The sequence below is a fragment of the Neovison vison genome, chromosome X, assembly GCF_020171115.1.
Source record: "Neovison vison isolate M4711 chromosome X, ASM_NN_V1, whole genome shotgun sequence".
NCBI classification, from domain to species: Eukaryota; Metazoa; Chordata; class Mammalia; order Carnivora; family Mustelidae; genus Neogale; species Neogale vison.
In genome coordinates this window covers 119790123-119806183 of record NC_058105.1, presented here as the reverse complement: position 1 = coordinate 119806183, position 16061 = coordinate 119790123, and the positions used below count along the sequence as shown (strand labels likewise).

At 42.2% G+C, this 16061-nt stretch overlaps 1 protein-coding gene and 1 pseudogene across 1 annotated transcript in view; both read left to right on the top strand.

Moving 5' to 3' along the window:
• The window catches only part of LOC122896836 (carbonic anhydrase 5B, mitochondrial), a 56140-nt gene that overhangs the window by 6265 nt on the left and 33814 nt on the right, over positions 1–16061 (top strand). The window contains exon 2 of the mRNA XM_044234922.1: positions 5059–5253. Coding sequence (XP_044090857.1) covers positions 5112–5253 — 142 coding nt within the window. The 5' untranslated portion in view covers positions 5059–5111. The remainder of the gene's footprint in view (positions 1–5058; positions 5254–16061) is intronic.
• LOC122897707 lies at positions 13206–13365 on the top strand (annotated as a pseudogene).

The window sequence follows — 16061 nt, the reverse complement described above, 5'->3', positions numbered from 1 at the left end:
AGAAGTATTTGTTTAATTATGCTAAGTGCAATAAGCCAGACTCAGAGGGAAAATATTGTATGAGTCCACTTACATGAAGTATCCAGAATAGGCAAATACAGAGGCAGAAATTAGAACCGTGGTTGCTGGGGGCTGGTGGGAGGGGGGATGGGGAGGTTTTCGTTGAATGTGTATAGAGTTTATGTTGGGGATGATGAAAAAGTTTGGGGTATAGATACTGGTGATGGTTACACAACACCGTGAATGCATTTCATGCCAACAAATTGTACGTTTGAAAAGGTTAAAATGATAAATATTATGTGCATTTTGCCATATTAGAAAGAGGTAACTAAAAAAACCAGAAAGGTTACTTGTTTCATAGTTTTTTAATAGATGGCAAGCTTGTGGGGATAGGGAGAAAACGTGATTTTTTCATCTTCCTCCAGCCCAGTGCTTTGCATGAGATAATCATTCATTATTGCTTCAATTCAGGGATGGAAGTCAATGGAAAGAAGCACAGAATTGAAGCAAGGTTTCCCCATACCTCTTAGCAGTTTTTTAAAATTTCATTTTATTATCAAATTGATTTTATCAAAGAGGACCCTCTGCAGTTGAAATTGTTTGATTGTATTATCTCAGAAAGAAAACGAAAAACATGAAATTAAAAATTGTCCCAAACAGCTTTCTGTTTTCTCAGTGTTTGCATTTAAAGCATGGGAAAGTTTTAGCAAACTCAATTTGAATAATAATAACTTTCGTTTATACAACACTTACCAGCTCTTTCTGGGAGCTTTCTCAGCCCTTAGACCATCTGCAGTCACAGAAAGTGTCAACGTCTTGTACAGTGTTACTGCACAGGTGTTTCTCATGCTCCTCTGCTTCTGGATTCTTTCTTGTGTAAGATGAAGGGTGTACATTAAGCTTCACTCTTAAATATTTCAGTTCGTATAATCCTTTAACTCTGCTGATCTGCAATTATAATTATTATACAGTTTCATGCTGCACATAGTCTTACAAGTTAGAAAGAAGCATAAAGTTCTTGCTGTGAGCTCTCATCCAGGATTAGGGTGGAGAGATCAAGAGAGAAGTGAAATGTTTACATGAAGGAGTAGGGGAGCTCTGAGAATGTATCAGGTTACTGGGCCTTTTGCTATGTTTTTAATTTTGGAAAATTAATAGTTTTCATATTCTGTCCATAAACTATCACCAGAGGCTGTTTCCTACAGATAATTTTTATGGAGAAGAAACTCTAAGTTAATTTGGAGATATATTCTTCTGGGAAGTAATCATGGATAAGTTTCTTTCTTTCTTTCTTTCTTTCTTTTTCTATTTATTTGACAGAGAGAGATCACAAGTAGGCAGAGAGGCAGGCAGAGAGAGGGGGAAGCAGGCTCCCTGCTGAGCAGAGAGCCCAGATGCGGGGCTCGATCCCAGGACCCTGAGACCATGACCTGAGCTGAAGGCAGAGGCTTAACCCACTGAGCCACTCAGGTGCCCCCATGGATAAGTTTCTTAGATGTCTGCCCTTTGCTTCAAAGTCTCACAGAGAGGGGAAGTAGGAGGGAGGGTATAAATAAAACATGCTTGGTCACCAAAAAGTAATTATTGAAATAAAGTGTAAGTGGTTTTATTATATTTATTTCCACTGTTTGTTCAAATTTGAAGTTTGCCAAAATAAAAAATTAAGGGAAGAAAGGAAATAGATTCTGAAATGAGGTAGCCAATGGTCTATTATTCCTTAAGCCTGCTCAGTTAATTCAGTTAATGAAGGTATTTGAAAATGAGGGAATTTTATTTGGCTCAAGGTCTGTCGAGATAATATCTTCAGGGGCACCTGGGTGGCTCAGATGGTTGGGCATCTGCCTTCAGCCTGGGTGGTGATCTCCAGGTCCTGGGATCGAGCTCCATGTCAGGCTCCCAACTCAGCCAGGAGTCTGCTTCTCCCTCTCCACCGTTTGTGTGCTCTCTCTCTCTCTCTCAAATGAATAAATAAAATCTTAAAAAAAAAAAAAGATAATATCTTGAAAGTTTATTAGCAATCTATATTTGAAATCCTGAGTCAGACTTTTGGATATCTTAAATAATGTGCATATTGACATATGCCCCAAATTGTATATATTCATAGGGACACCTGGGTGACTCAGTTGGTTAAGCGTCTACCTTCCACTCAGGTCATGATCTTGGAGTCCTGGGATTGAGTCCCGCATCTGGCTCCTTGCTCAGTGGGGAGCCTGCTTCTCCCTCTGCCTACCGCTCCCCCTGCTTGTGCTCTCACTCTCTCTCTCTCTGACAAATAAGTAAAATCTTCAAAACAAAACAAAATGTATATACATAAGAACACACATAAAACTAAAGTGATTTTTAACTTGGTTCGAGAATTTGTGGTGTCTCTTGGCAATGCAGGCATAATTTAGGCACCCTTGGTCTAGGGACCCCAGGTCAGGAGCTAGGCCGGACGGTCTGGAGCCTCCATGGGATCTGGAACTTTCGACAGTCGCTTTAATGTGGTGACTGTGCATTTTTGCTCCCTGGGTTGTGTGTTCACTGGCAAAGTGATGCATACAACAGAGTGCGTGGCACCAGGCCTCAAGGCTGGCTTCTTGCCACAGTTCGCTTGGCAGTCCTTGTCCCGTGTTGCTGGTTATAAAGGGTTCTGCCTGGAGCCCTCATTTGTTCCTTCCAGGGCAGTAGTAGGAAGAAGCTACTTCCTGCTTTCAGTGGACAAAGCTCAGGTGTGATTTTTTGTTCTCTCCTTTCCCTTAGATGTAGCCTTCTCATCCGTAGCTCAGATCTAGCCGGGTCAAGGGCACCAATACAGAGAAGAAGAGCTCGTTCACAGCCCATGACAAACAGTGAAGTACATGGAGAGAGGGAAGGGTGACCTGAGAACATTTGCCTCTGCTTAGCATTGCTAAGGATCATAATTTCTCTTTTTGTGACTTTGGGCCCCTCTCCTCCCCCGGCCACCACTGTCAGACAGTTGAGTGGCCTCTGATAGGCCGAAGGCAGACTCTGAGGAGTCCTGGATGGTTTCCCTTGCCATATGATGTGCATTTCCAGAGACTTCAAGGGGGAGAAACTAATGGCCTACCTGCAAGGTAGAGTTCATGTCTTGTTCCGTTTTGCATGGCAGCACCCAACATGGTTCTTGGAACAAAGGAAATGACAATAAACGTTGAAATGCAAACATTTGGGGCACCTGGGTGGCTCAGTGGGTTAAAGCCTCCCTTGGTCATGTTCTGTGGTCATGATCCCAGGGTCTCTGCAGGGAGCCTGCTTCCTCCTTTCTGTCTGCCTCTCTGTTTACTTGTGATCTCTCTCTGTCAAATAAATAAAGAAAATCTTAAAAAAAAAAAAAAAAAAAGGAAATGCAAACGTTTACTGGCAGAATTCCCATCCCTGTGATGCTAGCTTAGATTTGTCTTTGGGTTTGGTCCTCCTTCAGATAGGGTGGAGGTTTAGGGGCCTCCAGATCTTACAGGGAGGGGTATGAGGCCCTCGTCTGCAATGGCAGGCACTGAAAAGTGTTTCAGAAGTGTGAAGGACCCCACAGCTAGGTGGGGGAGGCATCTAGGAAGAGCCTTTCATATGGAGCAGGAACGGGCTGGCAATCGCTTCCCAGTCTGGAGTTCTGGAAATCGGGATCCTCATCTCCGTCACCAGGGAAGTGTGCCCAGGTCACCGAGCCGCCGTCACGGGCCAGGCAGCATGTCCCTGAGAGATGCAGCTGTGACAGAGACAGACAGGGTCCAAGCGCCGCGGGGCTGGGTGGCTGGGGAGGGGGCGTCATCAAGTACCTTCTGGATCAGGTGTGGGGCTGCAGGAGGCGCCCTGAGCTGGGTGAAGAGGGCGCTGGGCTCTCCCGGTTAGTGGTGAGCGCAGGGGCAGGGGAGGCTTCTAGGAAGGGATGCTGGAGAGGAAGACCCAAGGGGAGGGGAGGCATTCACCAGGCACAGGGGGAGGAGGAGGAGGGGTCCAGGGAAGGAGGAGCATCTGCACAAGCCCTGAGACCAGGGGGCGCTTGGGGAGTGGGAAGAACCAAAGGCCGTGGGGCTGGTGTGCAGGCAGGAGCAAGGGGTGGACTGAGGCCGCGAGGTCAGCGCCAGGGTACTCGGCCAGGAGGCCGGACCTCCCTCACAGGTGCCCAGATGGTGTCCCTGTCGGCTGCCAGGAGGCATCTCAAGTGATGACTCCAAACACTTTGAAATCGACACTGGAGTGAAGGTATAGTCAGGAAAAGAAAGTTGTTTTGTTTCTGACCTTGTTCGCTCACTTGGTACCGGGATAGGAATTTTCAGGAAAAGTGGATGTAGCATTACTGGGCGGGGGTGGCAGGAAAGAGTCAGTGAAAGTTAATATTGTAATTTCTGAACACTCTGGAAAGCATTGTTTCCTGAGACCTTCACCTGGAACACGAGAGGGGTAGAGAGGTCATCAGGGCAGTCATAAATGAATATTCATGTTGGACCTACTTGCAGATTAGTTCAGGATTAACCTCCATTTCCCCCATGACCAAGGGGTACAGTGTTAGACCTGAAACTGCAGAGAGTCGCAGAGCATTGAAGCTTAGATTTCAAAACCAGTCAGGACTATTTTGACAGGATGGATCCTTGTGTTTTTTTAAAGCCATCCAGATACAGATTGATTTTTTTTTTTTTTTTTTTAACCCAGGAGCGTTAATCTTCAGTTTCTTCTTACGTGTAAATAACCTGCTGGATATCGAATTTGGATTTCAGGAAGTACATGTTCTTTTAATTTTAAGAAACTACTATAAACAGTCTTCTCATTCTTGTGGATAAAGAGAAGATGGTTTCTCTGGGCCTCTAATATTTGCCAGCCTTAAAGAAAGGCAGGGCTCCTGAGTCAGTCTTCCAAATCCTGCCAATGAGGTGACGAATGAATTTGAGGAAGAGGAGTGGATCAAGTATTGAGTCATTCCCCCTCCGCCCCCCCCAGCCCCAGCCCCAGCCCTGCCCTGTGGACGGATCGTCTGCGTGCGGTTGTCCCGCTTGGAGCTTTCCACCCGACGGTCAGTCTCCGTGGCTCACAGCTTCGCCTCCTCTGTCCTCCTGCTTCTAGGTTATCCGGTTCCTGCAAGTCATCCGGGGCCCGGTCCGGATTCCAGGCTAAACATGGTGGTGATGAGTAGCCTGAGGGTCGTTCTTCAAGCCTCTCCATGCAAGTCACTGTGGAGAAGATTCCAGACCCCCAGGTTCGTGCCAGCGAGGCCCTGCAGCCTCTACACCTGCACATACAAAAGCCGGAACCGAGCCCGTGAGTACACTGCCGCCTTATGGAGAGCAAGAGGTGGGGGCATCTGGGGGGGCGCAGTCGCTGAAGTGGCCGACTCTCGGTGTCGGCTCAGGTCGTGGTCTCGGGGTCGTGAGATCGAGCCCCGCGTCAGCTCCACACTCAGCTTGGAGTCTGCTTGAGAGTCTCTCTCCCTCTGCCCTTCCTCCCTCCCCGCCTCTGCCGGCCCTGCTGGCCCGTGGTCTCTCTCTCAGATAAATACGTGTTTAAAAATAGTGTGCGCGAGAGACTTGGTGCGATATGACAGTCACGTGTGTCCTGTGTTTACCTGTGTGGTGCCAGTGGCATTGCAGAGTGGGGCTGTGTGCCTTCAGAACCGTGAGAATAACTACCGGTTTCTGTTTCTCTTCTAAAATAAACGTGGAAAATTCTTTTTCCCCGGGTTTGTTGACATAGACTTGCCACCTGACGTCATGTAGGTCGAAGGTGTGCAATGTGCTGATTTGATATGCATATATGTTGCGAAATGATTTCCATAATAAGGTTTGGAAAGACCTTTTCTTGACTAATTTTAACATGTTAAAATGATGTCATGCAGGGCCACCTAGGTCTCTCTGTCAGTTAAGTGTCTGCCTTCTGCTCAGGTCATGATCCCAGGGTCCTGGGTTCGAGCCCTGTATTGGGGCTTCTTTTTTCTTTTTCTTTTCTTTTTTTAAGATTTTATTTATCCATTTTGAGAGAGTGCATTAGAGGGGAGAAGGTCAGAGGGAGAAGCAGACTCCCCATGGAGCTGGGAGCCTGATGCGGGACTCGATCCCAGGACTCCAGGATCATGACCTGAGCCAAAGGCAGTCACTTAACCAACTGAACCACCCAGGTGCCCCTGTATTGGGCTTCTTGCTCAGCAGGGAGCCTGGTTCTACCTCTCCCTCTGCCTGCCACTCTGCCTACTTGTGCTCTCTCTATCTCTCTGTCAAGTGAAAAAAAACAAAAACAAAAACAAACCAAACTTCACAAAAGTAAAAATGATGCCATGCAGAGATAGGATAAGAGAGGTGTCCCAGTTTCAAATACTCTGAAACCCATTCTGTACTGTTCTTGTTGACGTTGATCCACAGACGGCCAGTTATTTCTGCGAGTCTTAACATTCTGGAAGTTGCATGTTAATGTTTGTAAGCAGGTCAGTAGCTTCACACTCTGGAGTGTTCTTTCTCAAGTCACAAATTGTAGGGTTCATTCTCTTCGACCAGCTTAGCAGTGTGGGCGCTGCTGTAGACGCAGCATATGGAACGAGGCAGCCGATGGCCTTTCCTGAACGCTTTTGCATCTCGTTCCCCTCCTGAAGTACCAGTTCCCTGCCCCGTCCCTACAGTGCAGCAATTGTCCAGCGAGCCACTGCTGACATGGAGTGGGGGTGGGGGTGTCATTCTTTGTTGTTGCTGGTGTAGTGCGCACTGTAGGGTGATTAACAGCATCCCTGTCAGGTACCCACTAGATGACCATTGTATCCCCACCCAGTTGTAACAACCACAAATCTCAGTAGACATTACCAAATGGGCTCTGGGGGCACAAAACTGCCCCTGCTTAAGAATCAGTGGGAAAAGGACAACTGAGTGGCTCAGTTGGTTAAGTGTCTGCCTTTGGCTCAGGTCATGATCCCAGGGTGCTGAGATCGAATCCTACATGGGGTTCCTTGCTCAGCAGGGAGCCTGCTTCTCCCCCTGCTTGTGCTCTTTCTGACAAATAAATAAATAAATATCTTTTTAAAAAAAGAAATCAGTGAGATGATAGAAGAGAATAATGTGGTTTTTTTGTTGTTGTTTTTTTTTTTGTGGAGAGATGAATCTGAATTTGTGAAGAGATAAAATGGCTAAGTACATTGTTAAAGAGGAATTTTTCATATTTTCCATTATTGTAAAGAATTGACAAGAGTTTTCATGTTGCCTTCCTTCCGGGTCTAAGTTTCTCCACTTTTTCTCTTTGGATTTGCTCTCTTCTGATTTTATATGCACATAATAAAAAAGGAAGAAGGTAAGAAAGGAATGCTTTCACATTAGTAGTGCTAATTGAGCTAAATCCAAGGAGTTGAAACTGCTCCACAAATACATTTTTATTATAGATTTACTTTTTTTCCTCCAACAATGACAATGTTCTCATTCAAATGAACTTGTCGGAGCATAGTAAATTTCTGGTTGCTGGGTGTGGCTTCCTACCAACAGACCCACATCCTACCAGGACTGGCTTGTTTTCAACACTGGCATTTTGTGGTCTGAGGCTTAAAATGGAAGAAATTAGTCATGTTCATGTAGTTACTGAAGTTTTACTTTTTTTTTCTTTAACAGAGAGTTGAAAGTTAAAGGGCTAAAATCCAACATACGAATGTCTTTAGGGTAGTTTGCTTGTTCTAGTGCTGACTAAAACAAAAAGTGGTGGCTTGGGGAGATGGCTCTTTTTGTGATTAATTTTTCACATCAGATGTTCTTGTTTTTAAGTTACTAAGGAAAACAGGTGACAGTCGTGATTTGATTTCGCTTTTGGCATGTCGCACCTCCCTCCCTCTTTTCGCTGGGGAGAATTTATGGTCTCTGCTGTCCTGAGCTACTGAGCATTTCCTGTTGCTAAATCCCAGACCTCCTGCTGATCGGTTGTCAAGACAGTACACAGTAAAGACAGTACGCATCGCATGGCGTCTGGCAACTTACTACCCCAGCAGAAGGCCCATTGTGTAGTCGTGACCCAGAACAACCAGGACCTTTGAGGGTTAGAAAAGATAACCTAGAAAGTCCTTCGCTCGTGCCTGCCACTCGGCGAGGACGGTGCTGGCAGGTCCTTCTGGCGCTAGGCTTATCGCCGTCACGGTCTTTATCATCGTCACAGGCTCAGTGCCTCCCTCAGATGCTTGGACATTGTTCAGATGGGGTTAAGGAGGATGAGGAGTAGAGGAAGTGGGAAGATATGGCCGATTCCGAAAGCGGCATCTCCCTAGAGCCTGTCTGTGCTCTGTGCCTCCCCTCAGTCTCCGCTCCCCGCCTCCCGGGGAAGCATTGTCTGTCCACTCAGGTGGCTGTTTGCTGTTATCTGCGGTAGGAGACGGTGTTGACAGTCTTAACTTGATTTGTAAAATGACAAAATAAAGATAAAAGCCTGCACCTGTTACCCAAGATGAAAATAAAATCAAATTCGCTTAACACATCTTCTACGGAAATTTATTTTAATTGTCACATAAACAATTTAGGGTTAGAGTAGATCAGGAAACAAAGGCAAAGAGTCAACAATAAGAAAATCTAATTTAAAAAAAGAAATGGATCAGGGTCCATACTTAGCAGACACCTGAGCAAAGAAGATCTATAGATGGCAAGTAAGAGTATAAAATGATGCGCTACTATGTGTTCTGTGATCAGGGAAATGCAAATTAAAACAACATTAAGATATCACCACATACCTGTTACAGTGACCAAATTCCAGAACACGGGCAACACCAAGTGGTTATGAGGATGTGGAGCACCAGGAACTCTTGCTTATTACTGGTAAAAATGCAAAATGGTACTGCCACTTTGGAAGATAACTTGGCAGTTTTCCTCCAGAACAAAATGTATCCTTGCCATACAACCCAGCAGTCATATTCCTTGGTATTTACCCAGCATTGTCGAAAACTTAAGTCTTCACGAGAATCTGCACGTGGCTACTTATAGCAGCTTTATTCATAATTGCCAAAACATGGAAGCAGCCAAGATGTCCTTCAGTAGATGAATGGATACCTTAACTATGGCATAGAGAAACAATGGAATTTTGTACCTCACTGAAAAGAAATGAGCTAGAAAGCCATGAAAAGAAATGTAGGAATCTTAAATGCGTATTAGTACGTGAAAGAAACCAATCTGAAAAGCCTGTGTACCCAACTATATGACATTCTGGAAAAGGCAGATGGAGACAGGGAAAAGATCAGTGGTGGCCATGTGTTCGAGTACAGGGAGGGATGAATAGGTGGAGCCCCCGATTTTTAGAGTAATGAAAATACACTGTGTATTATGATGGGTACAGATGGGTACAGATCAGTATACATTTGTCCAAACCTATAGAATATATAACATCAAGAGTGAACCACGATGTAAACTCTGGACTTTGGGTGTTATGTGTCAGTGTAGGTTCATGAACTATAACAACTGTCTTCCTCTGGTTGGGGCTGTTGATAATGGGGAATGCTGCATGTGTGGGGACATGGTTTCCCATTTGGGAAACCAATGTACCTTAAATAAATTAATGGATAAATAAAGTCTTAAAAAATTAAACAGGAAGGGTGTCTGGGTGGCTCAGTCGGTAGGGTGTCTAACTTCAGCCCGGGTCACGATCTCAGGGACCTGAGATTGGGCTTCATGTTGGGCTCCCTGCTTAGTGGGGAGTCTGCTTCTTTCTCTCCCTTTGCCCCTTCTCCTTGCTCATGCATGCCCTCTCTCTAATAAATAAATAAAATCTTTAAAAAAAAATTAAACGTGAGATCTTAGACCATGACAAAATTTAAGAATGTTAATTCTTAATTGAATTAAGAATATCATCTAGAATTGAAAAGGTACATATTTGCTATTTGTTATTATTTCATTGATTCTTATTGTTCATGATCTCCGCTTTTAGATGGAAGAGAATTTTTTTTTTAAGCACAATGTGGAATAGAATGGCACTGTATAAAATCTAGCCACTAGTCCTATGTGTTTATTTTCATGTAAATATAAATTTATTAAAATGGTATGGCTACATGTTGCTAGCACTCACCATATTGAAAATTTCCATCATCAGAGAAAGTTGTATTTGACAGGACTGGTGTGTATTATAACTGAAATGTGTTAGAAAGTTGTTCTGTTTTTTCTCCAATTAATTTTGAAGGACCAAAATCCTCGAGAACATTAGTATTAAATAGTCTGTTTTGCAGTATCTTCCCAAGAACTCTGGTAATCCCAAAGTAATATAGATTCAGGATGTATCAGACCACGTCTCTCATTAGCATTCAAATAACCTTGAGAAACTGTAGGCTGATAAAGAGGCCCCTAGAATTGTATTAATAGCTTCAGCAGCAACAAGGAGCTAACAAAAAACCCGGGAACTGTGGGCTCTAGTCTCCTATGCTGATAACTGTGTGTGTGTGTGTGTGTGTGTGTGTGCGCGCGCACGTGCGCGCTGCGGTTACCTGGGCTCAGCATCAAAGTACCTCTTACAGCCCTCGTGCTCTGAGAAGACATTTGGTCGCTCTGTGATCATCCTTAACAATGTCATATGGGAGGGGCCTGTCACTGCTGGGCCTTATGCCTACTAGGGTGGTCTTTAGTTCGATGCTGAAATCACACAGCTCGAGAGAAAGGACAGGAACAGGGCAAGGCACGGGAGAAAAAGCCAGTGAGGGTATAGAACAACTATGTCCAGTGGATAAATAACGTGAGCCACCAATATGAGCCATATAGGCAAGTCTGTGTTTTCCAATAACCACAGTTAAAAAAGAACAAACAATATGTGAATTGCATCTCAAAATGAGGAAATTAATTCTAATATAGCAAATACGTAGGTAAAATATAGTAAATAGGCAAAATTATTTTTACCAATCTGTTTGTTGGGGAGGAAGAATATTTAACCTAGCATCACCACAATATTCTTACTTTAACATGAGATGAATATAAGAATTATAAGTAAAATATTTTACATTCTTTGTTTTGTGCTTAGTCTTCAGGTCTCTAGGTGTTTTACATTTATACCAGAGCTCAATTTAAATAGTCACAGAGGGTGAGTGTTTACCTTATTAGGTAGTAGAGGTAGAGAGAATAGAGGGATGAATGAAGGGGTGCTTACTGTAGTGTAGGGTTGTCTGGGAAGGGGATAGAAGTGATCTTGAGGGCCTGTAGGATTTTGAGAAATGAGAACGAAATGGATAGATGTGATCACGTGAACTACTGGGAAGGAAGAATTTCCTCTATCCTGCAAGGTCTTTCTGGCTGGAGTAAGAATCAAAATGGCCCGAGACAGATTAACAGGAGAAAATAAAACTTAATAGCATATGTAAGGGGAATCCACATGGAAATGGATATTCTGAGGACAGTGAGGCAACATGAGGCTTATATTGAGCTGTAGAGAACGGTGGGGGTCTGCGGATACAAAGGGAAGGAAGACTGTTATCAGGAAGGTGAGAGGAGATGTTTGGAAAACGGAGGTTACCCTCTTGAGCCACTCAGGGGCTCCTCTATTTTTGATCTTTTGAGGAACCTGCATACTGTCTTCCACAGTGGCTGCACCAGTGTGTACTCCCACCAACACTGCATAGGGTTCCTCTTTCTCCATATCCTCGCCAACACCTGTTGTTTCTTATGTTGTTGATTTTAGCCATTTGACAGGTGTGAGGTGAAATCTCATCGTAGTTTTGATTTGCATTTCCCTGCTGATGAGTGATGTGAAGCATCTTTTCATGTGTCTGTTGGCCATCTGGATGTCTTCTTTGGAGAAATGTCTGTTCATGTCTTCTGCCTAATTTTTAGTTGGATTTGGGGAGGTTTAGGTATTCAGTTGTATAAGTTCTTTATATATTTTGGATACTAAGCCTTTATCATACGTGTCATTTGCAAAATATCTTATCTCATTCCATAAGTAGGTTGCCTTTTAGTTTTGTGATCATTTCCTTTGCTGTTCAGAAGATTTTTATTTGTGTAGTCCCAATAGCTTATTTTTGCTTTTATTTCCCTTGCCTTAGGAGACACATCTAGAAAAATACTACTTAAGTGGATGTCAGAGGAATTAGTCTGCGCTCTCTTCTAGGATTTTTTATGATTTCAGATCTCGCACTTAGGTCTTTTAGTCCATTTTGAGTTTATTTTGGGGTGTGGTGTGAGAAAGTGGTCCAGTTTCATTCTTCTGCATGTAGCTGACCAGTTTCCCAACACCATTTGTTGAAGAGGCTATCTTTTCCCCATTGCATATTCTTTCCAGCTTTGTTGAAGATTAATTGACCAGATAAGCATGGGTTTATTTCTGAGCTCTCCTTTCTGTTCCATTATCTATGTGTGTCATGTTGTGCCGGTGCCATACTGTTTGGATTACACAGCTTTGTAGTATATCTTGCAATCTGGAATTGTGATACCTCCAGCTTCGTTCTTCCTTTTCAAAATTGCTTTGGCTCTTTGGGGTCTTTTGTGATCCCATGCTCATTTTAGGATTATTTGTTTTAGTTCTCTGAAGAATGTTGGTATGTTGATAGGGATGACATTAAATGTGAAGATTGCTTTGGGTGGTATAGACATTTTAAGAATATTTCTTCTTGGGTGCCTGGGTGGCTCAGTGGGTTAGGCCACTGCCTTCGGCTCAGGTCATGATCTCAGGGTCCTGGGATCGAGTCCCGCATCGGGCTCTCTGCTCAGCAGGGAGCCTGCTTCCCTCTCTCTCTCTCTGCCTATCTCTCTGTCTACTTGTGATCTCTCTCTGTAAAATAAATACATAAAATCTTAAAAAAAAAAAAGAATATTTCTTCTTCCTGAATTTCTAGATTGAACTTTTAACAGCCACAAGGCCAGAAACCAAGCCAAAACTTGCACCAGATACCTGCCAGACTTTGTCAGCAATACCTATAGATGTGGGTGAATTCTTTCCTTCTCGAGTTTCTCCAGATATCCTGAGGTTAATCAAGGTAATAGGCTGATACTTCCAGGGGTTTTTTATTAATTCCGTAAAGCCATTCTTAGTTCCTTAATGCTGTCTGGTCATATCTGTATCTATCCAGGTCTCAAATATGACATTCTTTTTTTTTTTTAAGATTTTATTTATTTATTTGACAGAGATCACAAATAGGCAGAGAGGCAGGCAGAGAGAGAGAAGGGGAAGCAGGCTCCCTGCTGAGCAGAGAGCCCGATCCGGGGCTCGATCCCAGGACCCTGAGATCATGACCTGAGCTGAAGGCAGAAGCTTAACCCACTGAGCCACCCAGGAGCCCCTCAAATATGACATTCTGTATCGCTTCTCAGCCTTTTGGCTAAGATCAAGTGTAGTATCTGTTCTTATCAGTTCAAATATGACATTCTGTTCAAGGCCTTGGTTACAAAACCAGTTCTTTCCATTGTGTCCTATTATAAGGAGAACAGATTCTTACTGAATTTATGAAAATAAATATACTGCCATTAAAATATAAGAATTGTTACTGAGTTTCTGAATTCTGGTGGGTTCAGATAGGGAGAAAAGATAAATGTTTCAAAACTGCTTATAATGGTATAATTTGTCAAACTATTATAGGTCACTTAGCTTAAGAGAAAAGATTTCCTTAATTTTGAAAAAGAAACCATTTTTAAAAGTCGGAAATGTTTTAAACAAAAGTCACAAAAATTATAATCATCATCCTCAGTTCATTCAGTCCCATGTTTTTGTTTTGCTTGAATCCAGTTTTTCCACTAGTTTAGAAACCTAGACAGTTTTATGATATTAAGGTTATCGGAAACTTGTCCTTAAGAGTTTTACTCTTTCTGTGAGTTTTACTGAAGATGAAATACATTGCAATTGGGGTCAGTGTAAAACAGTGACTATAAATGACAATAGTTAAGAATGGCCACGGTCACGGGGCCCCTAGGTGGCTCAGTTGGTTAAGCGTCTGCTTTGAGCTCCTGTCCCGATCCCAGGATCCTGGGATTGAGTCCTGCAGGGCTCTCTGCTCAGCAGGGAGCCTGCCTCTCCCTTTCCCTTTGTGTGTTGCTCCATTCTCTTTCTGTCAGTAAATAAATAAAATCTTTTTTAAAAAATGGCCATGGTTAAAGATTTGATTAGAGTTCATTATGATGCAGGTTGCAGGGAAATGTGATTATTTCTCTGACCCGCAACACTTCAAGATAATAACATACCAGAACATCAGATTTCTAGGGGTTTTATGCAGTTTTTAGAACACTTTAATTACATATCTACACAAATACAGTCTAACAGGGTTTAATATCACTTATTTGCCAATGCTTCTCATTTAATTTAATATACCAAATAAGCCTAATTAGTTTAATTTCTCACAAAATCTTTGAAATGTTCCAGGAGGGGCACCTGGGTGGCTCAGTGGATTAAAGCCTCTGCCTTTGGCTCTGGTCATGATCTCAGGGTCCTGCGATGGAGCCCCACATCGCATCACATCACATCACATCACATCACATCACATCGGGCTCTCTGCTCAGCAGGGAGCCTGCTTCCTCCTCTCTCTCTGCCTCTCTGCCTACTTGTGATCTCTGTCTGTCAAATAAATAAATAAAATCTTTAAAAAAAAAAAAGTATATTCTAGGAGCTACCTGGAAAACATCTCAGTTATATTGTAGTCAAAAGATTTGATTTTAGAATTTGATTTTGGGAAGTATGTCAAAAAATATCAAAAGGCTTGAACATTTTATTAAATAGGATCTCTGATCATTATGAAATAGTATTTAATTATCCATATAGCCAACTCGACAATAAGATGTCAAAGGCAAATACAGAAGATTCCATAGCTCTGATCAAATTTAGCTTTTTTTAAATATTAAGGTTCAGAGGGGTTTTTTTTGTTTTGTTTTTTATTTTTTATTTTTTAGTAAATCAAAGACCTGAAAAGCATAGGAAGTTATTTTGGCAAACCACAGAATCCTTGTTTTCTAGGCAGATAACTTTTTTTTTTTTTTTAATTTTATTCATTTGACAGAGAAAGACACAGTGAGAGAGGGAACACAAGCAGGGGGAGCGGGAGAGGGAGAAACAGCCTTCCCACCAAGCAAGGAGCCCAATGCAGGGCTCCATCCCAGGACCCTGGGATCATGACCTGAGCCCAAGGCAGATGCTTAACCACTGAGCCACCCAGACACCCCTAGGCAGATAACTTTAAAGATAAAAACATTTATAGTGTCTTACTAAGAGTAGATCATGGGTTTTTAACAAAGGGAGAACAAGAATTTTAAGTTTGCGTTAATGTATTTTTACATTAAAACCCATTTACTTACTTAAATTTATTCTAATCTTAGCTAGTATTGACCACATACAAAATTCCTTCTAAAGATTTTTTTTTTCATCATAAACCTCCTGTAACTTTCTTGTTTACATTCAGAGTTTGCCCTAAGTTTTGTTTCTTTAAATAATCCGTTTCACTTTAGGAAAAAATACTTTCTTTTCCCTCAACAAAAATGTGTTCCCATTCCTCATATTTTTCCCCCCAAACACAGATCTTACTTTCTTGCATACAGAGTTATTATTATTATTATTTCTAGTGGCCTTAACTACAGTGGCCTTAACTACATTTATTAGAATTCTTAACTCTTAGGAACCTTAGCTTTTGGTGAAAACTAAGTACTAAGCAACTATAAACCTCTGTTATACCAGTATTCTTCAGATTAGTAAATTTATGAATACATTTCATAATTTCTAGGAACATGCATTTTTTCATTGTACAGTTTCTTTTTTTTTTCTAATAGTACAATTTTTTAAAGAAATCACATGGCAGGTTTACTAATAGAGCCATATTTGCTTTTAGTTTCTCTGCAAGAAGACAAGAGTAAACAGACTTTTGTTTATTACTTAATATTTCATTATTTTATCTTACTTGGAAATTATGCAAATATTCAACAAATTCAACTCATCATTGGACTCAGGAAAATTCCAAAATTTCAGGTTACCAAACATTTTGGAAGCCACCTAAAAGTTTACTTATAACCCTTTTAGTCTTATTTATATCGATTTAATCTCCCTGTTCTTAACAATTATGTTTAGATTACCTACAAAACTTCATAAGGCATTAGACAAAGTTAGCCATTATTCTAATATTTTTGACAAATTTGTAACAGAGGCAAGAATCCATTTGACCTCCATTAAACACAGATAAA